Source organism: Sycon ciliatum, chromosome 2 (genome assembly GCF_964019385.1).
Source record: "Sycon ciliatum chromosome 2, ocSycCili1.1, whole genome shotgun sequence".
Lineage (NCBI taxonomy): Eukaryota > Metazoa > Porifera > Calcarea > Leucosolenida > Sycettidae > Sycon > Sycon ciliatum.
In genome coordinates, this window is record NC_088644.1 from 17,807,694 (window position 1) to 17,833,173 (window position 25,480).

The following is a 25,480-nucleotide window of genomic DNA, read 5'->3' on the forward strand; positions in this document are numbered from 1 at the left end:
TGGATGTCACACCACGGTACTACTCCAGTTGATACATGTAAGTAATTAGTTAGATTCTTGATTCAAAATGTCTGCTTGCTCTACTGTAATAATATACTATAACTGTGAAAATTACACATGCTTTCATTGACACGAGCCAGTGCAGACCACAGAAGCAATCATTCTTGTAGCTTTCGACTTTGATTTGTTGTTATTTTATTAAAAGGAACACTACATTTAACGCGACGCTACAACAATGCAACCGTGACTTGAGCACATGGCAGGGATCGATTTACTTTGATTTGTTTCGCATAGCAGGTTCAAGTCCTGCTTGGAAGCGGAAGGATTTTTCTAACCGTGCTGCGACCCACAGTTAATTGGGAACTCGTGGCCTGGCAGGAGTAAAACATGGATGTGGCAAATGTGATTTAGGCCTTTGGCCTCTGGTTGGTGGATCTGATCTATCCTCCCCCACCGTTTAGGAGCCGCATCTGACGCCTGATCATGGGGTGGTGGCGTCCCACGAAAGTGGAAAGGTGGGTCTTGATCAGGGAGTTGTACGACTCCTTATTCTTGACCTGCCCAGTACGCGAACCCGTCGAATTTTTTTAGCAGTCACTGCTACACAGTTTTACAATTGACTAGCAACTCGCAGTATTGATTAGCAGTTTTTCTTCATTAAAAGTTTACGTGTATTATATCTGTACAGTAGCAGGATTTTGTACAGAAGAGGAAAATAGCTGCAGTTGCTATTTGCTTTTCCAAGCGAACGGTTGACCTGAATGTATTTACGTTAGGGGTTTCTCTTGGGTTTGTTACATGTTCAGCGTCTATCCGACTTCGAGTACTTCACAACACAATGTCCTTCAACAGGGCAGTTCCACGGATTCCTTCGACAAAGAAAGCTCAGGAAAGCGCTCAAGCACTCGTGACACTTCGTGCAAAGCGCACAGAACTTTCGCTTTTCTCCATTTCTTCATCGGAACGAGTCGACACTCCTGGCGCGTCCAGTTCTTTTTCCCACTTCTGGACGATTCAGGAGACCAAGAACCATCTACTTCAACTGTGTCTTGTCGAACAGAAACAAACTGAGGTTGACAGTGAAAGAAGAAAGGAGAACTTCAGGGAAAGTCGCCGCCGTGTACAAAACTAACTGTTACTTCAAAAGACTCCAGTCATGTACAACCAATGCTAATGCAGTGTCCAAAATCATAAAGAGCGCAATCCGCGACCTGCCCGCGGTCTGAGCAGGACAGGCCAGTTGGTTGGAGTAGTAAAATACTACTCCCTAGTCAGCAGTGTGTACAACAGTCGCATGTACACTGCACACAATCAGCACAGAACGGTCTTTGTCTTTTTTTGCATGGCCAATGCAACGCAGTTTTGGGCGATAAAAAACGAAAAGCGAATCGCAACCAGTGAAGTTTGATTCTCAAACTGCGATGCTAACCCGGATAAATTGATCCCTTAATGGTAAAGAATACCTATCTGAGACGGGTTGTATCTCGATCTAAGTCTTTAATAATCGCCCATCTTTACTAAAATGTTTTGTTTGACGTTCTTTTCTTCCTTTCTTCGGGCATGTGTAAGGAGGGCATGTGTAAGGAGGGCATGTGTAAGGAGGGCATGTGTAAGGAGGGCATGTGTAAGGAGGGCATGTGTAAGGAGGGCATGTGTAAGGAGGGCATGTGTAAGGAGGGCATGTGTAAGGAGGGCATGTGTAAGGAGGGCATGTGTAAGGAGGGCATGTGTAAGGAGGGCATGTGTAAGGAGGGCATGTGTAAGGAGGGCATGTGTAAGGAGGGCATGTGTAAGGAGGGCATGTGTAAGGAGGGCATGTGTAAGGAGGGCATGTGTAAGGAGGGCATGTGTAAGGAGGGCATGTGTAAGGAGGGCATGTGTAAGGAGGGCATGTGTAAGGAGGGCATGTGTAAGGAGGGCATGTGTAAGGAGGGCATGTGTAAGGAGGGCATGTGTAAGGAGGGCATGTGTAAGGAGGGCATGTGTAAGGAGGGCATGTGTAAGGAGGGCATGTGTAAGGAGGGCATGTGTAAGGAGGGCATGTGTAAGGAGGGCATGTGTAAGGAGGGCATGTGTAAGGAGGGCATGTGTAAGGAGGGCATGTGTAAGGAGGGCATGTGTAAGGAGGGCATGTGTAAGGAGGGCATGTGTAAGGAGGGCATGTGTAAGGAGGGCATGTGTAAGGAGGGCATGCCACAGTACTGATGTTACAGTACTACTGTCGTGGACATGGAAATCCAGTGGATTGACCGGGGCTGGCGCCCTCAGCGCATACAGAACAGTCAGTGCACAGTCATGCGACCAGCGAGCTGCAGCTTCATGTGTGTACTGCTTACCCACGGCTGCATGGCAAGCGCCCTGGGGCCGCTAGACGTGCGGCAGGATTTCCATGTCCACGACAGTAGATATGCCTACATGTCTTCACCAAATAAGGGCAGAAGGGTGCAGCATACTCTAGTGCTTCGGTAGACTGCCGTACTTCTGTCGAGTCTTCCTGTACTACAAACAGTTGATCAGCACAGGAAGTTTGGCCGTGTGAACGATGAAATCCAGGTAGTATACAAGTCAGCTTGAGCTAGGCACTGTGCAGCTCCAGACCTGCATTGGCACAATGCGCTAACTTTAATCACTGTGTTATCTGACCATTGCATACTAACAAATTATAACAAAAACAGCTTACCCGCAACTTCGACAGTGGTGCTGCAAAAAAAAAGGGAGAACACAAGGATGAGGTGGGATCAGTACAGCAACAAGACTCAACGCTTTGTCTCTACGAAACTGTACTTTTCTCTCATTCTCTCCCCCACTCTCGCTCTTGCTCCCCGCTCACTCACACGAGAGGAGCTGCACACACACACACACACACACACACACACACACACACACACACACACACACACACACGCGCACACACACGCGCACACACCACACGCACACACGCACACACACGCACATGCACACACACACCTTACCTTGCGAACTGCAACGCTGAATTTCACTGAGCAATCCCGGCAATTCGTAGCCTTCTCATCAGATTCCCAGTGTCTCTCTCCTTGCAAGGTTTTGTGCACCTGAGCAGTATGAAAAAGGATTCCAGTACGATTAGCAAGATGATACAAAAGTACATGCAGTGCCACAGTGGTTACATGGTTATGCATGTTCGTACATCCTGTGTCTTGTGCCTTATTCTGGACGGGCCAGAGGTAGTTTTAGTCTGAAAAGAAAATTGTTTGTAAGCCCAGGAAACAGTACAGTGGTGGTGTTGGAGTACAGGACTCAGGAGCATGGCATGGATCTACAAATCAGCAGCAGACAACACATTGAACACAATGATGATGTGAAAACAAGAGCTGCAACTGACCTGCAATGTTTGATTCTGCTGGCCGAGCTCTCGCAGAGCTGCCTGTGTTTCTTGTAACGTTTTCTCCACTGACTGAAGCTTCTGCTGTAACTTGCTACCCTCCTCTTCACTCCCTACACACCTACATAAACACAAATGCAGAAAGATAACAGATGATGCAGCCTCACCACCATGCCAAAACAGGACACCCATACAAAGAGACAGTACCGTATTTTCCGGAGTATAAGCCGCACTCTAAACACCAGTAATTCACCCGAAAGTGTCGTTGCGGCTAATACTATGATGGTCTAATTAACGGTGATAAACAAGGTAGGTGTCTGTATTTCATGACAAAAAAACTGGGTGCGAGGTATACTCCGGAAAATACGGTATCTGAAGACAACTGTCTCCCAAATGTACGGTAGTGGCTTTGTCAAGATGTTGAGTAAGTACTGCATGCACAATTATAAGACACATGTATGATGATAGCAGACACTGTAAAACGGGCAATTTTAGTGATAGTCACATTTAGCGAAAGAATCATTCTCACAAATATTGGGCTGGAGTGGGAGTCGCTTTCAAGACTTCCCTGCTGAAATCACCCGTTTTGCAGAACATGTACATGATCACTAAGAAAAGATGGCAACCCGCCAATTGGACGCAATCATGATAGAGGGGGTCTGGACATGCTCGTCATCGTCACAACATCCTCTCATTCACTTACCGACACACTAACTCTCTCTCACACACACACACGCATGCACGCACTCACGCACGCATACACAGGTATAGCATACGAGTACACATACCGTTCTAACAACACTCTTTGCTCATCCTGTGCTTGTTGGCGATTCTCTGTAGCAAGTAGTGACACATGGAGGTGGCAAACATTGACAAAAACAGTTCATTCTTGTTCTCTGGTTCGTTGCCCTGGAGTTTCCATTTTATTACTCAGCTTCTGGGCTTCTTTATCCAAGAAATTCTTTTGAACATGAATGTGGTTATACCAGGTTTGTATAACCCAAAATCTCATCCACAATCCACTCCAAGAAAATGGATAAAAGAACCCAATGTACGAAAAAGAAACTTCACGGCAATGAACCAGAACATTGATTAGTTGTTGGTATTTCGTATTCAAAACAAACTTGACAGGCAACTTCCTGTACACGATTTCAGGTTAATAGTGTACAACCGGGACCATGAGAACGAGTATCATAGAATCCAGTCCGAATGACAGCACTGGCAAATTAAAGTGCCAGAAACTGGAACGGGTTGCCCATACGTCTGCATGTTACGCCACTGTCCTGCGACTAGCCACACAGAATTCAGAGGAGACAGAACATCGGAAAATCTGCACCTTGGCTGGTATGATAAAACGGTATGTAGTACGGTCAACTTCGCGTACAACGACACTCGGCGGGGCATCAGAAAGGTGTCCTTATTTGCGAAGTGTCCTTATACCCGAAATCTCATATGTATACAGTTAGATGGGACTTTGCCCTGGGCATGGAAATTCTGTCGTTGTTCGCGAATTCATATCCGCAGTCGTTATTAGCGAAGTTGCCTGTACCTATATTTCCCTGAATGTTATACTCAAGTAGGACATATAAGTCACATCCCTATTTCCATGTCTCTGTCGTATAGTTCCAGTGTGTTTACTTGAATAATAACTCATACTTGATTGTAAGTAGCACCCCTTCTCCACCTTGGAGTTTGTTGCAAAAAGGTGTCTCTTACATCGGGGAAATACAGAAACACGAGAATGTAGCCAGACACCCAAATGTCAAGTTCAAACTGGCCCTATTACACTTTGCTCAGCTTCTCGGTGAGGTAACAATTCTCAGTTCCCACCCGGCTAGTAGGAACTAACAATTCCTAAGGAATGATCGTCTAGCACAGAGGTTCTCATTATTACTGGGTGCCTTGTATGGAGCGACATGACAAGCACTTATTTGCCACTGCAAAATACAAAGCAGGAACAAATGATGTCATTGCAATAACCATCATGCAGCAGCAGCAGCAGCAGTACTGTAGTAGTGTAGACCCTTGTACAAGTAGTGACGTATGCTGTCTCGTGATATCGCTGCCGTGGCGGGAACCTAGCCCCACACGTGACACCCTTTTCCTTTGGTCTTCCCGCGCTTCTTGCTGAAGGCAGGAGAGAGAGTTTTGGTTTTACTCGTCATGGCGAGAGTAATTTCCTGGGTTCCGATTCTTTGTGTCTTTGTGTGTTGAGATACTCTGTAGCCTTTCAGAGAGGGTTACAACTGGTGGCAGCGGTGTCTTTTCCCCACCGCCGGTTTCAGTTTGTTTGACGTGCCGTTCCGCTCGCCGGCCTGATTTGCAATTTATTTCAACTGTTCCCACGGTCCCGTTTTGATTTTTTTCCTTGCTACCATGGCTCAACGCCAACTGAGAGGTGCTGCTGCTCAAGCTGCGGCTCCACAGCCTCAAGCCCAGCCCGCCCCACAGCCTGCTGCTGCTGTGGCCGTAGCCGCTCCTCCTGCTCTCCAGCCAGCAGCTCCGGGTGTGCAGGTCCAACCAGCTCCTCAGGCTGCACAACCTGTTCCTGCACCGGGTGCCCAGCAACCAGCTCCGCCAGTTGCGCCAGTCCGTGCCTGGGCCACGCCGGACAAGTTCACAGGGGCGCGTGACAGTGACTGGCCATCATGGCTCCTCCAATTCGAGACTGTGTCCCAAGTGAACAATTGGACGCCCCAACACCAGGTCGCATACCTTGGTCTGTATCTGTCTGGAGCTGCTCTCTCCTACTACCACACTGGATGCCAATGTGCGCCAGGGCCCCCTTCCGCTGTTGCTGCAGCTCATGGAGCAGCGGTTCAATGCGCCCCAGCAAGCCGACATGTATCGGGCTGAGCTGCAGGGTCGTCGCCAACGCCCTGGGGAGCCGTTAAGCGATTACTGCGAAGCCATCCGCCGGTTGGCTCGGTACTCGTACCCAACCCTCCAACCCGCCGTCCAGGACACTCTTGGGAAGGATCAGCTCATCGCCGCCTGGACAGCCGCGACCTGCGCGTCCAAGTTCGTACGGTCAACCCGGCCACCCTGGACGACGCTCTCCAGCGGGCGCTACACATGCAGACGATCCTGCAAACAGACTCGCAAAGTGACGGCTTAGTGGAGCGGATGAACCGGACCCTAGCCGCCATGATCAGCAAGCACGTTGCAGGTCACCATGACACCTGGGATCTGTACCTGCAGCGGTGTCTGCTAGCCTATCGTACCAGTTGCCACTCATCGACTCAGCATACACCGACCTACCTGATATTCGGCAGAGAGATCCGACTCCCGATGGATCTGATGTATTCTACGCCTACCAGACCATCAGTGTCCGTACCCGAGTACGTCAGCCAACTGCAACAGTCCCTCCAACATGCCTATGAACTTGCTCGTGAGTGCGGTGCCAAGGCTCAGAAACGCCAGAAGACAGCCTATGATGTTCGTAGTCGTGCCAACCCGTTCAAGCCGGACGATCTGGTTCTCCTCCACAACCCGGCTGTGAAAGTTGGTCAGTGCAGCAAGTTCCACCGGCCGTGGAAAGGCCCGTACCGTGTTGCCCGTCTCCTGGATGACGTGGTCTTGGAAATTCAGGGGTGCTCCGACCAGAAGTCACACATAGTCCATGTCGATCGCCTGAAGCCGTTCCACGGCCCTCAACCTCAACCGACCGTTCCTGTTCCGGGACCCAACCCTGCTCCGGTGCCAACTGTCAACGCTGGTCCCTGTCCCCAGTACACACCAGGCGTCCAGTTCACAGCTGGTGATGTTCGCCTACCCCCGCCACAGTCGCACCGTGTGTGGTACTCAACTGACCGTCTGATCACGTAGACGGGAGGACAGGTACTCTGACTCGATGACTGCACTTGTCATTCCTACCTGCTGTTCTGCTTTGCGAATCTTTCCTTTTGCATGCCTTGATTTTCTACTCATGTTTTTGCACGTAACATGTGCCGATCACCGTAGCCCACCCCAGTATTACGCAGCGGTAGTTTCTGAGGCGGCAGCGCCCGCCCCACTTCAATACTTACCTTTTTTTTTAATCTCTCCATGTTTTCGGACCGTGTTCCGTGTTTGAATGAGCTTACATGTATACCCCATTGCCGCATGCAACTTTTCTCATCGTTTTCTTCACATACCCTAAGTCACTTTTCGAGGCCTTGCTGTTTATAAGTATACTTTTTTTTCCACCTCCGGCCATGAGGTCATGGCCTTTCAAAGGAGGGGGAGGTGTAGACCCTTGTACAAGTAGTGACGTATGCTGTCTCGTGATATCGCTGCCGTGGCGGGAACCTAGCCCCACACGTGACACCCTTTTCCTTTGGTCTTCCCGCGCTTCTTGCTGAAGGCAGGAGAGAGAGTTTTGGTTTTACTCGTCATGGCGAGAGTAATTTCCTGGGTTCCGATTCTTTGTGTCTTTGTGTGTTGAGATACTCTGTAGCCTTTCAGAGAGGGTTACAGTAGTATAGATTAACGTGTACATGTGCATGTAAATGTGCACGACACGTACATGTATATGTACGAGAACGAGGTTTTTCGAGTTCCGGTTCAAAATTTGACGGAACGGGTACCCGATTCTTTTCAGCTGGCGGTTCCAAAACCGGTTCCTTACCCGAACCGTTTCACCCCTAGTCTCTTGTCAGGTTTCCACAAGTTTCCACTCACCAGACATGGTAGTTTTCAGCTTGCTATTCGCTTCTTCCAAGGATTCCAGTGCCATACGTTTCTGTTCACCTTCTATACGTAGTCGTGTTAAATTCTCGCCAAGAGCACTAACATCGCGTTCTCGTCTGTCCTCACTCTCATGCAGCTGGTCTTTGAGTTGTGCTTCCAATACCTTACACTGGCCCTGGATCAGAAGCAAATGTACAAACAGCCAGCCAGACAAACAGACAGACAGACACCACACACAATATACCGAATGAACACGGTGCGGAGGACTTGTATGTGTTGAGTAATGGGCCCTTACTAACTTTTAAGTCGGGAGGAAAATGATGTGGCCGGCCTGGGGGATATCTATTTGTTGATCATCATGAGTGCATCTCACTAATTTTCGCAATTTTGCTAAGAGCCATGAACTAAAATTATTCTGATCCAAGCTCTAAAGATGCACAGAACTCCACAGGCAAAACTATGAACATATAACTGTGATTTCTTTCCTATTGGCCAGCCGAATGGCATGGTACTTTCATTACATCTCATGTACCTACACCCGCGCACTGCGGAAAATCAAACACCACACTTCCCTGTGGTTTGAAACCAACTTTTGTGCGGAACAGAGGTTCATGCTCCCAAATTTAGAGATCACATCGATACTCAAACCAAACCAAGAAAGCAGAGCTGTACTGGTACAAGAGGTTGGGGGGTTGAGTGCATGAGTACGCACACACAAGTACAGGGTACAAGTTGCGTAATGACGGCTGTATGCTGCGCATTGACCGATAAACATAGTCGTTTACTCTTGGTTCTGGACTCTCCCTAGCACTCATACACACTTCGCCCAATATCAGGAAATGGGATCAATATTTGCACATGTATGCATGCACGCACGCACACCCACACACACATGGACACCACGCCCACATGCACACATGCACACACACATGCACACACATGCACACACATGCACACACACACACACACACACACACACACACACACACACACACACACACACACACACACACACACACACACACACACACACACACCGACAGAGGTTACAGCACAATGCAATGCAATGTAATGTAGATGGTCTACATACAATGTTTGACTGGAGGTTAGTGATCTGCACCCTGAGCCGTGCCTGCTCCTTCTCGCTGTCTTGCTCCAGTTGAGTACACATGGCTTGCAGCTAGATTAGCAAGTGAAGGCGCACCAACACATCCAAACACACAATCATGTGTACACATGTGCACACACATACAGTCACACAGGCATACACCCACACCCACATCACCACACAAACACACACACAGACACACACAGACACACACAGATACACACACACACACACACACACACACACACACACACACACACACACACACACACACACACACACACACACACACACACACACACACACACACACACACACACACACACAGAACATGGTTAGTGTTGCATCAACATCAGGTGCGTAGGTGCTGGAAAACCTGCGATTGCAAGGGATACACAGATTTAAATGTATTGCACAACCCAAACTCAAGTTGATATCAGCTATAAAGCAGGTGTTGTCAAGGTGTGATGTCTACTGTTCAGAAGGACAAGTTAGATCGCTTACAATCCTGGTATTTTGTGCATTATTGCCATGCATTTCACAGCTTTCCGTACTGCGCTGCATTTCATTTTTGGCCATGCACTGATGTGGTACACGCTGATTTGGTGTGTACGGTGCAAGCCGAACGCATGTACGTATGTGCACGCTTTGCTGATGACAGCAATGTTGGCGATCGTTGTTCGTGTGTTCTCCGTTCTTTCACCTTCGTGTAGCCAATATATTTTTGTATATTCGAAGTTGTGATACAAATGGTCTGCAGTCAAGGTCAGTAGTCGAGAGACTCAGTTGCAGGACATCTACAAAGGAGCTGTAAATACGACAGCAGCATGAGTGGCATTGCAATACTATTACACATGCTCACATACCTTGTCAGCTTCCAAACCAAGCTGTTCAATTGTTGCTTTGTTACTCGAGTTCTTTACCTCAAACGATGTCCTTGCTTCAGACAAATCTGTAGAAAGCTGTGCAAGTACAACGAGCAGATCAATACAGCTACTAGTCATCTTTAGTTGACTTCTTACACAGTCATCCTGTGGTTGTGTGTGTGTGTGTGTGTGTGTGTGTGTGTGTGTGTGTGTGTGTGTGTGCGTGTGTGTGTGCGTGTGTGTGTGTGTGCGTGTGTGTGTGCGTGCGTGTGTGTGTGTGTATGTGTGTGTGTGTGTGTGCACGTGCACATGTATGTATGTGTACACATGTATGCATCATGGCATACTTTGCTATCATTGCATTGAGTGATAGTCATCTACGGCCTACAATCTAAGGTGTGTGTATCCTGTTCTTGTTGTACTGCCACTACTGGTAATCCAAAACAACACATACTGTAGAGGCAGAAAATTTCGTCGGTCAATAATTTCGTCCAACTCCAAAGAAAAGGAGTTCGTCCGGTTGAAAATTTCGTCCATGGGTCATAAGAGTGTATAGAAACGCTGGACAAATCGATATTCGTCCTACATTTAATTTAGTCCAAAAGCTCCTTGGACGAAAAAGACGAAATTAAATTCCAGACGAATATTTCTGCTTATACAGTACAGTGCTGTTCAATGAAATCTGATAGTCAAGTTTGCGCCTTGCACCATTTCGCAGCCCAGTGTTCGCAGTTCTAGGGCTGCACAACGCCCGGCGCATACTTGAGTGACTCGATCGGATTTCATTGAGCTGTCTTGTACCTTGTCAAAACAGCACATACCTTGTTCCTCTCTTCTTCTGTACTGTTCAGATTAGCTTGCAGCTGCACACAGTGAGTCTCCAATGATTCTCTGACAATAGGAAACATTCAAAACATTCAAAAGACAAGGTTCAATTTGCACAAGAGCACTGTAGTCATTTCACCGTTGCTAGGAAAAACATTTTTGATAGGAAAATTTGCTTTGCAATACTGTCCAGCCAGGCGGAGGATCCAGGCAGTACCCATTTCAAAGATTTTTCAAGAGCGTGTTCTGACCAAGGTATGCGAGACGTGTTACTGTGCAAAGTGACATAGGAGAATGTCAGTTTATTTTCTTGCTCGTGCAAAGCTCGCTGTGTTTCTCGCAGTTAGATCACTCTGACTTTGATGCTTTGAGGCAATTTAAAAAATTGCTTCGTTGTTCACTGGGCTTGACTGCGATCGGTTGGTAGCAGTGACTATGAGCTCTGCTGAGGAGGCCTAACAAGGTCGAAACAGCTAGCTGCCCAAAGATTGAGTATTTTCTTTCTACTTCAAGTACATCCAATCCACCTTGCTATACAATGATGCCCAAAAGTACTCTACAGTGTGTCCTGTTGGAGATTACGGACAACAGCCAAGGTGTGTAGGACAACATACCGAGTGAGAAGACCCGCAGTATACAATGTACATGAACTATACACAAACTGCAATACTGTACTACATATCCTACTGTAGTACAAGTGCATGCAATGTGTGGTATGCAGTGTGTTACAATTCACAGCGTAGTAGTGCAGTGTGTGACTTGCAGTGCACAGTGTGCTGTATTGCATTGCCTATTGCACTGCCTATTGCATTGCCTATTGCACTGCCTTACCTTTTCTCTTCTGAAGAAGTCAGGTTAGCACTTGCACTGGACAATGCAGATGATACATCCAGCTGAAACACAGTAGCAACATCAATAGCCGTAGCAGCAGCAGCAACAGCAGCAGCAACATCAATAGCAGCAGCAGCAACAGCAGTAGCAACAACAATAGCAGCAGCAGCAGCAGCAGTAGCAGCAGCAGCAGCAGCAGCAGCAGCAGCAGCAGCAGCAGCAGCAGCAGCAGCAGCAGCAGCAACAGCAGCAACAGCAGCAGCAGCAGTAGCAGCAGCAGCAGCAGCAGTGGTGGCAGCAGCAGCAGCACACAGTAAGTAAAGGCACCTTCCATGTACAGCAATCATGAAAAAAACGAGAGTCGGCAGAGTCTCCTGGTGTGTTCATGTTTTGTGGCAATGGAGCACCCATTAGATTGCAGTTGCTCATTTTGCTGCAATGTAGTCGGTACAGCAATGCTGCAGTTTCTTTCATGCAACGAGCAGTGCTTGTCTCAAGATAGGATGCCTCATCCAAGATGTGTTGAAAATCGCCTTGCATGGTAGATAGCAAAAATAAAACACGAGGTGCTGCGTACCGGAGCAGGTGTAGGACTCCTTGCAGAAAACTGCCCGAATTCGGCACAGGAAATTCACCTTATCAGCTTTATAGCCACGTATGCTGCGATATTTTTGTCGCACCGCAGCAATGATCAGGTTGGGGAGGGACATGAGGCACTACTCGTGACTGCCAAATGCCCATCCCCGTACTGTCTTGTCAGTCTGCTCAGCAGGTTCCTCTGTCACGCAACAACACACACTGTGACAGATGCATACTTGCATGCGCCTGCACCATTAGATGACAGACAACCGCATGCATGTTTCACATCACTGGGCTTACCAGTTTTGCTGATGTAGATGCCAATGTTGCCTTGGTTTCTGACAACTGATCATCAAGTTGAAGTACCTTTTTGGTAAGGGAGTCTTTAGTCTAAGAAAGGCCAAACAAACACACCATAAACCATATGTAGAGATAATAAACCAATACATAGAGACGTGCTAGATAACGTTACAGTCACACATAGTTACCATGCACAAGGGTTGAGAGGATGAGAGAGTAGCACCCGGATCAGCACAGTATAACAATGTATGTACAGACAGCATGCACAAGAACACAATCAACACACAGTGAATGGATACCTCATTGAGTTGTGTGACTGTCTGGTTGAGCATATCTTCACTTTCTTTAGCTGATGTGCGTATCTGCTCCAGTTCAATAGCGGTGGCCTGGTGTTTTTGACTCACCTCCTGCACACACACACACACAACCCCAGAAACACACAGACATACACACACACACACACACACACACACACACACACACACACACACACACACACACACACACACACACACACACACACACACACACAACCCCACAAACACAAACACACACACACACACACATACACTCACAGACACAGACATACACGCGCGCGCACATACACACAGAAGATTTGCACAGTTGCAACTCAGTAACGTTTACATAAACAGTTTTAGTGACATTCTGCACACAACAGCATACTCGTATCAAATCATCACTGGTGATTCCATTGTTAGTTTTCACCTGTACAAGAGGCTTGTTTATGTCTAATCGAGGACTAGTGATTCCATTGTTTACGTCTAATCGAGGACTAGTGATTCCATTGCAAAACACGAGTAACAATAGGGATATGGTGACGCCATTGTCACACTGCTGCATAACATACCGCAAAGGAGGATTGCTGTGCTTGGAGCTCTGCATTGAGACTAGTCGATTTACTCTGTGCCACCTGCAACAGTAGACACATGTGCAGCCACGTATATGCATGAACACACAGTGAGCAGTCACACATGTATGCACGGATACATGAACGCATGAACGCATGAACAGACAGACAGACAGACAGAGAAAGATGGGCACAGACAGCAAGTGCAAGTTGCCGAAGACGTTGATGTAACAACAAAGTAGAAGACACGGCTGCATGAACATTCCGTGAGAATAGTCACCCACGCCACAAGGACAAACCCTAATTCCGTGAGAATAGTCACCCACGCCACAAGGACAAACCCTAATTCCGTGAGAATAGTCACCCACGCCACAAGGACAAACCCTAATTCAGTATAGGCAGGCGGACAGAAAAAGTGAATGCAGCATTGTTGTACATGCAGTGGTGGGCTACATACCAGGTAGACAAATAGACAACTTGGTTGCAATGGACCACTACTGATGTACGGTAGGTTACATGTACAATGTATAACAGGTTTTAAAAATCATAATCAGAGACCATCATTAATCAGAGACCATCATTAATCAGAGATCATACTGCTTCACACCGACCTGAAGTAATTCATTGGCACTGGTAGCTTCCTGGCGAAAAGCATCTCTTTCCTCAAGCGCTTGAGAAAGCTCAACCTTTGCTTTCTACACATATTCAACAAAAGCGGTAAAGCCGACAAGGGCAAAACATGTCAAGACCACCATACTAACAGGATTGTACGCATTGTGACATGGCATCAGATTTGTACTACAGTTACATAACATATACTGCCATGGGATACAACCAGGTTCATGGAAAACAGCAAATGCGGCGCCAGTCCACAAGAGGCAGTCACACGCCAATGTAAAACTCTATAGACCTGTCTCCTTGCTCGGCATTATATTAATGTTCTGGAGAAGATTGTTAACAATAGCATAATTAACCATCTGGAGCAGCACCAGCTACTCTCGCCTCATCAGTTTGGCCACCGCCGTGGACTTGGTGCCATTATCAACACCCTGGAACCCTGATGTCTGACCAGTGGACCCTGCTTTCTCCACATAAATTCACGTATGGGCCCCACGTTCTGTCACTGCGGTTCTTGCTCCTACCAACCATGCAACTGACGACCAGCGGTACCCACAGACAATATGGCAGGAGTATCCGTCTGTGTCTGCGGTTGTGACTTCCGTTGTCAGAATGACTTGTCTCCACACAGGAAAATGCGTCGCCTAACAGCTATTATCGCACTCAGCTATGGGCTTTCCAAAGGTTCAAAAGTGTATACGTGTGTATCATATTATGCGCGTGAATATATCATGATCAAATATGCATCTAAGTGCTCTCTTACTTATGCGTAGCAGCTGATCTATCACGCTATCAGCGAGACAGTGTATGCAGGCAGTGCTGGTGTACTCGAGCTTGCTCTGGACTACTGACAAGTCTTCTGGCCTGGACAGCAAGGTTCCTCCTTCCACGTGTGTGTGTGTGTGTGTGTGTGTGTGTGTGTGTGTGTGTGTGTGTGTGTGTGTGTGTGTGTGTGCGTGTGTGCGTGTGTGGTGAGAGATATCGCAGGCAGCAGGATCTGCAGCGGCATGAGACCGGATGTTCTGCCGCAAAGCCGTGATGCGAGCCCTTTGTTTCCCTCCTCGTAAGGGCAGCTTAGCCGTTTAACGGCAGTTGTATGTCAAGGTCAAGGTGTGTGTGTGTGTGTGTCGATCTGCTGGTGGAATTCAATGGCACATTTGCAAGCACGGCAAGCGACCAACAGCGAGGGAGAGTCTCCAGGTCAAGTTCTTCTGTGCGTGTGGTGAGAGATATCGCAGGCAGCAAGATCTGCAGCGGCATGAGACCGGATGTTCTGCCACGAAGCTGTGATGCTACCCCTCTGTTCCCCTCCTCGTGAGGGCAGCTTAGCCGTTTAACGGCAGCTGTATGTCAAGGTCAACGTCAAGGGGTGTGTGTGTGTGCACGCACGCGTGCGCCCGTGCGTATGTGTGTGTGTGGATGCCTGTCTGACTATCGGCCCATGAGTCTGTGTGCCTGTGCACATTTCTTGTTCAATATGTCAAGTAGCCTCTTCAATTTACCTGGTATGTCAGGCTAAGCAAACATGAGAGATGATCAGTAGAAGTAAGAGCAATGACATGCTGTACAAAATATAGAAATAGTACTGTGTGTCACAAAGCCATGTACGTACCTCTATGTTGACTGTCAGGTTGACAAGCTCGTCCTGGAAAATTTTCAGCTGATCATTGAAGCCACGTTCCTTCTCGCTCCAATTACGCGTCTAATACCACATGTGTTGCGAAGAAAACACATTGCATAAAGAACAACAGTGTCTCGGGAGACTGGAAACAATACAATAGTACTGCAGTAATGAACTGATCAATAACACATACAAGGAAGAACAAAGCTGTGTAAAGAACCAACATCAGCCACGATGCAAAATTCTTGACATTTCAGAATGACAGCAATGGTGGCAGTAACTAATATGGCGGCAGTGCTGGTTGCCATAGCAACTTACCATGTTCTCCATGTCTTTGCCCTTTTCAGACACGGTTGCTTGAAATGAGATGCACTTCTGTGTTTCAGCCTGGCATAGCCAACAGAGAAAGAAGGAGAGAGAGAAGGAGAGAGAGAAGGAGAGAGAGAAGGAAGAGAGAGAGAGAGAGAGAGAGAGAGAGAGAGAGAGAGAGAGAGAGAGAGAGAGAGAGAGAGAGAGAGAGAGAGAGAGAGAGAGAGAGAGAGAGAGAGAGAGAGCACACAATGAACACACGTTCAAATACCACCGCTGAGAACAGATGATACAAGCACTGCCCACAACATGTAAGTGGTACAGTCAATGATATCAATAATGAATTCCATGCCAGCGGCACACATCATGCAACATACTGTACTCAACAACACCAGCACTACATAGACTCTGAATGCATCTATAGACATACAGACCAATGCCTATGAAATAGTATGAATGATGTCCATACATGATAGCAATTGCCGGTAAAGAGATAGGAATGTAAAGTAACAACCTAGAATGCTCTCTCTCTCTCTTGGTGGCCAAGAACTTGCGCAACAAGAACTGACAGGCAAGTAGTACTTGGCACAACTACATGTCTTAGTGAACCCATTTTATAGGGGATTCACACACACACACACACACACACACACACACACACACACACACACACACACACACACACACACACACACACACACACACACACACACACACACAAACACACAAACACACACACACACACACACACACACGGGTAAAACCACGGTTTAGGGAAAGTTGCTATGGAAGCTACCGTGCTGGGGGAAAGGAAGAACCTCTTTGGAAAAAAAAGTTGGCAAAGCCGTGGCCACAGGCCTCAGGGCGTTTGTCAAGGGAAAATACCACGGCTATACAACGATTGTGCATAGATCTTGTGCGGTTTGACGAGAGCTCTGAACCCTAGTTGTACGAGTGCATCGCAGCGTGCATTTTCAGACAGTGCCCATGCGGACAATCGCGCATTGCGAATGCAAAGTATAGTATAACATGTACTAAAAAAAGCAGTACAGATTGCCACAAATTTATGTCCAAACATGTGGCCAAGGCCAAATTGACCAGGGGTGTGAATGGCCACACTCGGTTGCCCGACGGTCTGAACTTTTACCTTGTCCCTCAGGTTTTCCCGTGAGTGTGAACACCCAATTAGCAATGATTTTTACAGCAATAGGCTAAATACCAAGCCTTCCTACTCCTGACTAGACAAGGCAACACGACTTAGTAATGACTGGACGAAAGACAAAGGCAAGATATGAGACAACATAGATGAGAGAAAGAAGAACAAGTGCTGGAGATAACACTACAACGTGTGTGCATATGTTTCATGCCAAACTCTAATGTAGAATCGAGAAAGAAGAGTGCCAACACATCCACACAATGATGTTTGCATCCTAGCACTATCAGGCGTGAGCAGCGAGAGTACTTGTATATCAATAGCAAAACAGGGCTATAGTGCCAATCCCAGGAACAGGAATGTATAAAAAACCTCAACTAAAAAAACAACACATCACTTAGCATGCCAAACTGCCTGAAAACTGTGACATTCCACACAAGCAGGGGTGTTAGCACCAGCACTACATGACCATTGTAGCACTAATGTGTGGCATACAAGGAATGACAATACTTACAGCAAGCTGTGTTTTGACTTCATTCAGTTGCACAACAACACTGTCATGCTAAAGGACACAGTGAAGCACACACACACACACGCACGCGCGCGTGCACACACACACACACGCACGCGCGCGTGCACACACACACATGCACACACAGACACATACAGGCACACACACACACACACACACACACACACACACACACACACACACACACACACACATATACTATGAGTACACATTCAATGAAAGAAAAGCAAGGAGAGGGGGCGGTGGGCACCCTCCATACTGCCACCGCTCTACGACGAGTCAGAAGAGACACAGAGTCAGGTACAATCATTGAAGAAGCAACAACCTTGTAAACAGATGAGCAGCATAACCAGTGATTAATCACAGAACAGAACCGACATGAAATCTCAAAGTTGTCCTGTCAGTGCGTAAATCAGAAACTAACCTGGTCTTGTTTACGCTTGAGCTGTGAAGATAGATCTGATGAGGATGCTTCCAACTGTTCAATGCGTTTTTTACCAGCCTGAAAGGTGGTCAAGGAAACATCAAACATACACAGAATATTATTGCAAACATTCATGTAAATGGACAAAAAGCAACGCTCAATGTTTGGTCAGGCATGCAGAACAAGATGTCCACATCTGATAGTAGCCATTGCTGACACAGAAAAGGCAAACGTGAACACCAAAAATTCATCTTTTCGCTTTTCTCTTAAGGACTTGCCCAGCAGTTGTGATGGTCTGGCTATGGCCTCCAAGCTTGTGCAAATTAAGTTACAACCAGCCAAATATTATCAAAGAGTGCAGGGAACTAACTTAGAAGTCACAGCTTCGGTAGGTAACACAGATAAAAGCAACGGGCAGTAGATAATTATATTCATCCTGAACCTGATGAGCTGACACCGTGCCATTCATGACAAGCGCTGAAAGGTCTATGCACTTGATCATATTTAAACCAAAAAAGGATGCAATAAAGAATCCACTGCAAATTCGCAGTTCAAGTCTAGTAAGTTGCACACTCTTGGTTATGCTTGGTTCTGTAGTGTTGGTAATGCAGTGTTAACAAACTCACCACTATAGTTTCTTCTAGAAGACATTTCTCATTCTTAGCCTGTGCATAGTCAATGCACATACAAGAGTACACATGCACACAAAGACACAGCCAGACACACATGTACACATGCATGCACATACACAGACAGACACAGACAGACAGACAGACCCACCCACACACGTACGTGCATGCATGCATGCACACAAACACACACACACACGGCATTCAGGAAATTGTGACAGTAAATTTGGGTGCGAAATTACGGTCTACCTGCTGTACGACAAAGGAAATGTGTCAGTAGTCTAGAGTCTAGATTTAGAGCTCGGATAAGTCCCACAAAAGGATGGAGCAGTCTGTACTGTCTGCTGGCTGGATAGATCTGGGGGGGTTAGAGCATGATTGTGCACATAGACAAGTTGTCTCCAGGTGTTGAAAAAAGAAAACCCGGTAGAAGAAGATACTCATTGACGCTCATTCTTCAGTGACACTTCCACACCACCACACAGTAGAATCATGCACAACACAGATCTTTGGATAACACAAACGTGAAGACAAGACAAAAGTAAGTGACCATTATCAATTATCAACAAGGTCCGTACCTGATCTTGGACAGAAGCTACCATGGCTGTTGTCTCCACAACCTTCTCCTGGGCTTGCTTTTTAGCCTACAGAAAACATTGCAAAGACAGTTTTAGGCTAACCTAACCTGAATCAACAGATGATACTAATGTCATGGACATTGAGATCCGATGGGATGACCAGGGCCGGGGCTCTTACTGCTTTTAGCGTGTACAATACTGCACTGTAAAATTAGACCAGCAGTGCTCACGGCTGCAAGGCCAGCGCCCCAAGGCTGTTTGACTTCTCAATGAATTTTAATGTCTGCAACAGTAGTAACCATATAGACACAGGGTTGTCTGAAGTTTGCATACTCGGTTTGTTTCACAAGGGTCATGAAGGCCAAGTTTGGAATAGTTGGAATAGTGTCTCGGGAGAGGTAGATATCTCTCTCTCTCTCTCTCTCTCTCTCTCTCTCTCTCTCTCTCTCTCCCTCCCTCCCTCCCTCCCTCCCTCCCTCCCTCCCTCCCCCCCCCCCCCCCGCAAGTTACTTTGTTTCCGTGAGAAGCTGTGCAATCAGCCATGAATATTTGCAAATAGTATTCGAACACTCGTGTTTGTCTGAGACTGCTCCTGCATCTGACTGTCGTGTCGCTTGTGTGGCAGGGTAAAGTGCATTGCAAGGAAAGAAGGACACACGCACACCCAATACCCACCCACTCACCCATCCACCCACACAAATTGTTACCTTACCTGCTCGCTGGACATGAGCAAGATTTTGTTCTCACTCAGAGATGACTCAAGAGCTTGCAGCTGGAACATAAGCAAAAAGAGATTAAGATAAGCAACAACATGACAAGCTTAACAACAAGTGAGCCAGACAACGCGAAAAGGGACATTATCCAGCCGCACGTAATTTTGAGAAAAACGCACTTGAAGTGCATCAGCTGATTTCCGGCTGTCATGTTTGGAATTGACTTGAAACAGTGCGTTTTTTGCAATACGTCTTTGGAGCAAATTCGCTCTGTCCATAGGATCTAGGAGAGTCAGGGTTAAACAGCTTCTGTAGAAGCAAACCCCGTCCAAATCGACCCATGTATCATGCAGCGGCGATCAAAGTTCGATCGACAGCGCGACCTCTTTGAAGTACACTGCATACAAAAACGCAAGTGCGAGAGTGAAGGCAAAGGCACTTGCGGGAAAACTTTATTTCAGCGCAGCTGTCTTCCTGCCTTTCGCCTTTTGCTACGTCCTTTGGTTGGCTTGGCTGCTCACCACGAGCTATCGTAAATGTCTCACAGTAACAAAGGCGCTCAAATCTCTCCTGGGAGAAGTTGATGTTGTACTCATCCCATAATTTATACGCATCCACCCACGTGCATCCAGCTTATCTGTACACCGCTTACATCATGCATTGGTATTATAGATGCACGCATGATCACATACATATCGATTATCGAGCATGCTGCTTCCGTTCTTGGTTGTTCTTTCCTTTGTTGTCTTTCAGTCAAGACAGAAATTACTTCTCCTTCAAGAGAAATAATAGAATAAACTCTATTATGTTTATCGCATGGTGCAGTGAACTGTTTTTTTATTACCTAGAACCTGACCCACTCTATGCTGCTTTTGAGCTCCACGGTGCGTGCGTTCCCGGAACTGCAAGAAATTATCAAAAGACGTAAAGTTACGACTGCTGCAGGCAACCGCATTCTCCGTTGCCAATTACAGCTCAGAGGCATGGGCACTGACAAGGAGAGAAGAAGAAAGCATGCAGGCTTTTGAAATGTGGTATTATGTGATGTCACTAGCGTCAGCGGTCGGTTCTTCACTAAGCTTGCGCCCGCCATGGTTACTGACAAGTGCCACTCAGTAACGATTCCCAATCGTTGACAACTTTCATCACGCTATTGGAATATTCTAACCTTGTTTTGGAACTCAGATGTCTTCGTATTTAGCTGCTGCTGTAAGGCTTCCAAACTTGCACTCTTTTCACTCCTCTCTGCATTCCATGACACTTGTAAATCATTCCATTGCTGTTGAGACCGCTCATAGTTCTTCTCTTGTTGTTCTGATTGCTGTTGAAGAACACGTAGTGTTGCCTGCGTTTCGGCTCTTTGCAACTGCTCAGCTGACAACTCAGCAGTCTGCAAGCACACGAGATAGGGTGGGCACACATGCACACACATATGCACAGACACACGCACACATACCCCCCCCCCCCCCCCCCACACACACACATAGACGCACGCACACACACATGCACCAGCGCTGTTGCTCAATGAAAGGCACTCCCACTAAAAGCAACTGCCGCACACTGCCTGTCATGGAACACCATGAAATGAGGGGCTACATGTACATGTATATAGGGTTGCTTGGTCTGCACAGTGCAATGCAGTATAGCCCAATACAGTAACCGGCATGCAGTTTGTCTCCACGCAGGTTTGGAAAGTAACACTTCAAGCCACTACAGAGTACATGTATCGGTATACAGTGAATACAGAGTAAATAATGCACAGCATTATACAGGGTATATTTCACATACAGTGTATACAGCCTAATAGTGCCGACTAAACACATAGCTCACTTTGCTATCCAGTTGTTCCTTTGTCTGAGCAATCTGAGTCTGCAGAAGAGATAGTTTTGTCTCCAATTCCGTCACAAGCTGCTCTGCGGCTGATCGCTTGGCTTTGTTCTCTGCCAATTCATCTCGTAACTAGAGAACACGCACACACAACCATGAATAGTACAGGTACAGACAAACATCCACACAAAGACAAGTGAATACACAGAGACAAGTGAATACACAGAGACAAGTGAATACACAGAGACAAGTGAATACACAGAGACAAGTGAATACACAGAGACAAGTGAATACACGGAGCATAACAATGCACTAGATGTCCTCAGCTAAAATAAACACGACATATTATATTACACAAACGTAATCCTTGTACTAGGGGCAATGTAAGCTAATTTTCCTTTAGCACAGTGTGTGGCACAGTGTGGGGCATACGGTCATGTAAAAAATAAATGTTGAAAATGAATCAGGTGCTTTGTTGTGTCGGGGTTTAGTCTTTCCCAACAAGTCCTCTTCACAACCATGGCGATATGAGTGTTCGCGGGAGCAAGTGCGGGAAATTCGAAAATCTTGTTTCATCTTCACTTCCCTGCCTTTTGCTCGATTTGTCCTCAAAGTAAATTAGTTTATCATGGTTGATTACGATCTACATGTACATAATCTGGAAAACTTGGTGATGGAGTATGAAGATTCAGACCTTGAGTGAATGTGCTGCTTCTGGTGTATCAGGGCAGGAAGGGGGGGGGGGGGGGCTGAAATTGCTTCAGCTGCATTTCACCGCCAGCGAACTTTCAATTTTGAAGAATTGCCCAAGCATGATTTTTAAGAAGAGATTTCGCTTCCACGAGAAAGGACAAACCTGGACCGTGCAAGGCTCATGGCATACCTGAGGAGATGACCTCACCGATTCGTCTGAGTTGGTCTGGCGTAGAAGCCCTGCGCATTGTTTCCGGGTAGCTGAGCTATTCCTGATTGAATGTATGATCTGGCGGAGATGTTTTGCAAAGGGAAGTCATCCATCACAGTTATCGTTAACTGTATGCTCTCCTCTCTGCACAATCGTCGGTCAGGACTGCTGTCTAACCTGGTGGAGAACGTGGGTTCTGGCAAGTGGCTTTCGAGGGACCGGCTTCTTGAAGCAGGCGCAGCAGTCCATGAGAAACGTCCTATCCCGAGTTGCTGGGGATTTATTGACAGCAGAGGTAGGCCGATTGCACCGCCTACCCGCGACCAACGAACTTGGTACAGTGGACACAAGCGAATGCACCTGCAGAGATTCCAGGGTGTCACCACGCCGTTTGGCATCGTTGTGCATCTCTTTGGTCCCGTGGAAGGGTCACGGCATGATGCAGCTATGCTACGTATGAGTGGGTTGCTTGATGAGATTGAAGCCCATTTGCCGGCCAGAGGACCTGACGCGGGAAATGTTTTTACACTGTATGGGGACTCAGCATACCCTCTGCGTCAGCACCGGCAGGCTCCTTTTGCTGGTGCAAACCTAACACCAGCACAACGGCAGTACAACAGCCAAATGAGTGAATGCCGTATTGCCATTGAATGGACGTTTGCTGAAGTTGCAGCCAAGTTCGCCTATGTAGACCTGAAGAAGGCCCAGAGACTTCTTCATGGCTCTATTGGGACTTTCTACCGTGTGGCTGTACTCCTGACCAACTGCCACACCTGCCTGTACGCAAATGAGACATCCTCATACTTTGGATTGAAGCCCCCAACCCTCCAAGAATATTTGCAGTGAACAGAGGACAGCGAGTACAAATATCTACTTGTACTTATTGGTGGTTCTTCTCTCTATCCATCATGCACCTCATAAACATCCTTCTTTCGTCCAGCTTTGGACTGGCCATTCTCAGGACTTGGTGCGGCCAAGTCTACCCTTGCCCGGCTGGAGCAAGTTCAGCACCGGGCTGTAAAGTTCACCAGTTGTGATCGTACCTCCCAAGCCTCACAGTGCAGCAGCAGCAAGTTGCAGCCAAGGTGTACCTCTACAAGCCGATTGGTAGCCCTACGATTTTGACGACCATGGTACTCCCCTTTCTTTGGAGTTTTCAAACCCAGCCACATTCGACGCAGCATAACAATGGTAAAATATACTTCAAGTATAATTCTTCATGCTACTGATTGATGCTGGGCAGTAAAGCATAAAGCAGGGATAAGGAACGTTTTATATTTTAACCCTTTCCATGCCGGGCCCCTTTTCTCCAATCGGCCGGCTGTCCAGTGCACTGACTCTCTTGGTGTAGTTTGCGCGCACAGCTCTGAATGGAATTTATTCTCATTTCACTCCACCATGATGGATTTTCATCATCCTGGGCTTGTTGGAAAGATCAGGACCAAGCAAATCCATCATGGTAGATCTCAGCAACATAGGCACACCAGGGCCACTTCCACCTCCTCTCCGAACTACTCCACCGTGCCCCGGAATGGCACAACAACTCAATCTCACGTTCTTGTTCGGCATCTTGCCCAAATTCAACCGATTTTCACGATTCGAACTGCGCTGCAAAGCTGAGATCCAAGCGCTTCATTTGATGTCCATCACGCATGCGTCGTGCCAAAGGGAAATCCCCTAGCACGCTCCAAAAAACTGCGACGTCATGAACAAAAATATTCGTGTTCGCTCCGGCCCGTGATTTTGGGGTGCGTTTGGTTGGTACGATCTAGAACAGGATCGAACAGCTGGTGCACATGGAGCAGCCTCATGCCAACCAAACGCTACTCCAGAAACAGAGCACATTTTGTGGAAAAATGTGCCAAACTTGGTGCATTCTTCAAAATGTGTATGGATCACCATGGTCACTTTGTACGGTACGACGAGTCCAACCCAAAAGCGTATGCACGTGATCATTTGGGAACAAAATCGATGTTCCCGCCAGGTTTCACTGTGAAAAAGTGAAACTGCTCGGTCTGCTCCGGCCTGGAGGCCGGAGCAAGCAGAACATGTTCTGGCCGACCCAGAACAGGTGCAGTCCCAACCAAACGCGCTGTTCTGGTGAATCCTGTTCTAGTTCGTACCAACCAAACGCGCCCTTGGTGTTCATCCTGTCGCCGCTCAGTGATTCTTTATCGCAACAAACGTTATATCCGCGGAAAGATGAGCTCAAGACCTTTCCAACGGTGTACTGATTGTCGCGATGCGTTTATGTTTCACAGAGTTACGATAGTTTGTACACTGGTCTATGCACTGCAATATAACGTGCACACTACGAGGACGAGATATCTCGTCCTTGGCCAATCGCGTGGGGGTCTGTAGGACGAGTTATCTCGTCCTTGGCACTGAAAGGGTTTTAAAAGTAACTCCTACTCCAGTGTTTATTGAGATCCTGGAGAGTCTGAAAGACAAACTAGTCGGATGAGCATAAGGGCATGCAAACACAAGCTTAGTCATTATGCAAGGGCTGAATCAGTGAAGCCCAACACAAACAAGCAAAGACTAGTTTACCATTGCACCGTTTCCTCAAACCAACGAAGACTAGTTATGTAGAACATTTAGTGAACGCGTAACATGTCGTAAGGAGTGACGGGAGTCGAGGGGGCGTTCATGGTGGCTCACTTGTGAACAACAAGAATGGGAATGCAGCCGTACTACTGCACAAGTAGGGATGTGACAGAGGTACTGGATTTCTTCAAGTTTCATGAAGTATGTGGGGGCAAA

General features: G+C 47.1%; 1 protein-coding gene across 1 annotated transcript in view; it reads right to left on the reverse strand.

Moving 5' to 3' along the window:
* Positions 1 to 25,480, reverse strand: part of LOC135809018 (early endosome antigen 1-like) — a 44,325-nt gene that overhangs the window by 902 nt on the left and 17,943 nt on the right. Inside the window, exons 22-43 of the mRNA XM_065322276.1 lie at positions 21,817 to 21,945; positions 21,155 to 21,376; positions 19,986 to 20,045; positions 19,274 to 19,339; positions 18,693 to 18,731; positions 18,067 to 18,144; positions 17,625 to 17,672; positions 15,967 to 16,035; positions 15,640 to 15,729; positions 14,021 to 14,104; positions 13,410 to 13,472; positions 12,841 to 12,948; positions 12,542 to 12,631; positions 11,663 to 11,724; positions 10,828 to 10,897; positions 10,007 to 10,102; positions 9,123 to 9,212; positions 8,024 to 8,207; positions 4,150 to 4,195; positions 3,362 to 3,482; positions 2,973 to 3,071; positions 2,681 to 2,700 (exon numbers count right to left, since the gene is read on the reverse strand). Of these exons, the coding sequence (XP_065178348.1) occupies positions 2,681 to 2,700; positions 2,973 to 3,071; positions 3,362 to 3,482; positions 4,150 to 4,195; positions 8,024 to 8,207; positions 9,123 to 9,212; positions 10,007 to 10,102; positions 10,828 to 10,897; positions 11,663 to 11,724; positions 12,542 to 12,631; positions 12,841 to 12,948; positions 13,410 to 13,472; positions 14,021 to 14,104; positions 15,640 to 15,729; positions 15,967 to 16,035; positions 17,625 to 17,672; positions 18,067 to 18,144; positions 18,693 to 18,731; positions 19,274 to 19,339; positions 19,986 to 20,045; positions 21,155 to 21,376; positions 21,817 to 21,945 (1,934 nt within the window). The remainder of the gene's footprint in view (positions 1 to 2,680; positions 2,701 to 2,972; positions 3,072 to 3,361; positions 3,483 to 4,149; positions 4,196 to 8,023; positions 8,208 to 9,122; positions 9,213 to 10,006; positions 10,103 to 10,827; positions 10,898 to 11,662; positions 11,725 to 12,541; positions 12,632 to 12,840; positions 12,949 to 13,409; positions 13,473 to 14,020; positions 14,105 to 15,639; positions 15,730 to 15,966; positions 16,036 to 17,624; positions 17,673 to 18,066; positions 18,145 to 18,692; positions 18,732 to 19,273; positions 19,340 to 19,985; positions 20,046 to 21,154; positions 21,377 to 21,816; positions 21,946 to 25,480) is intronic.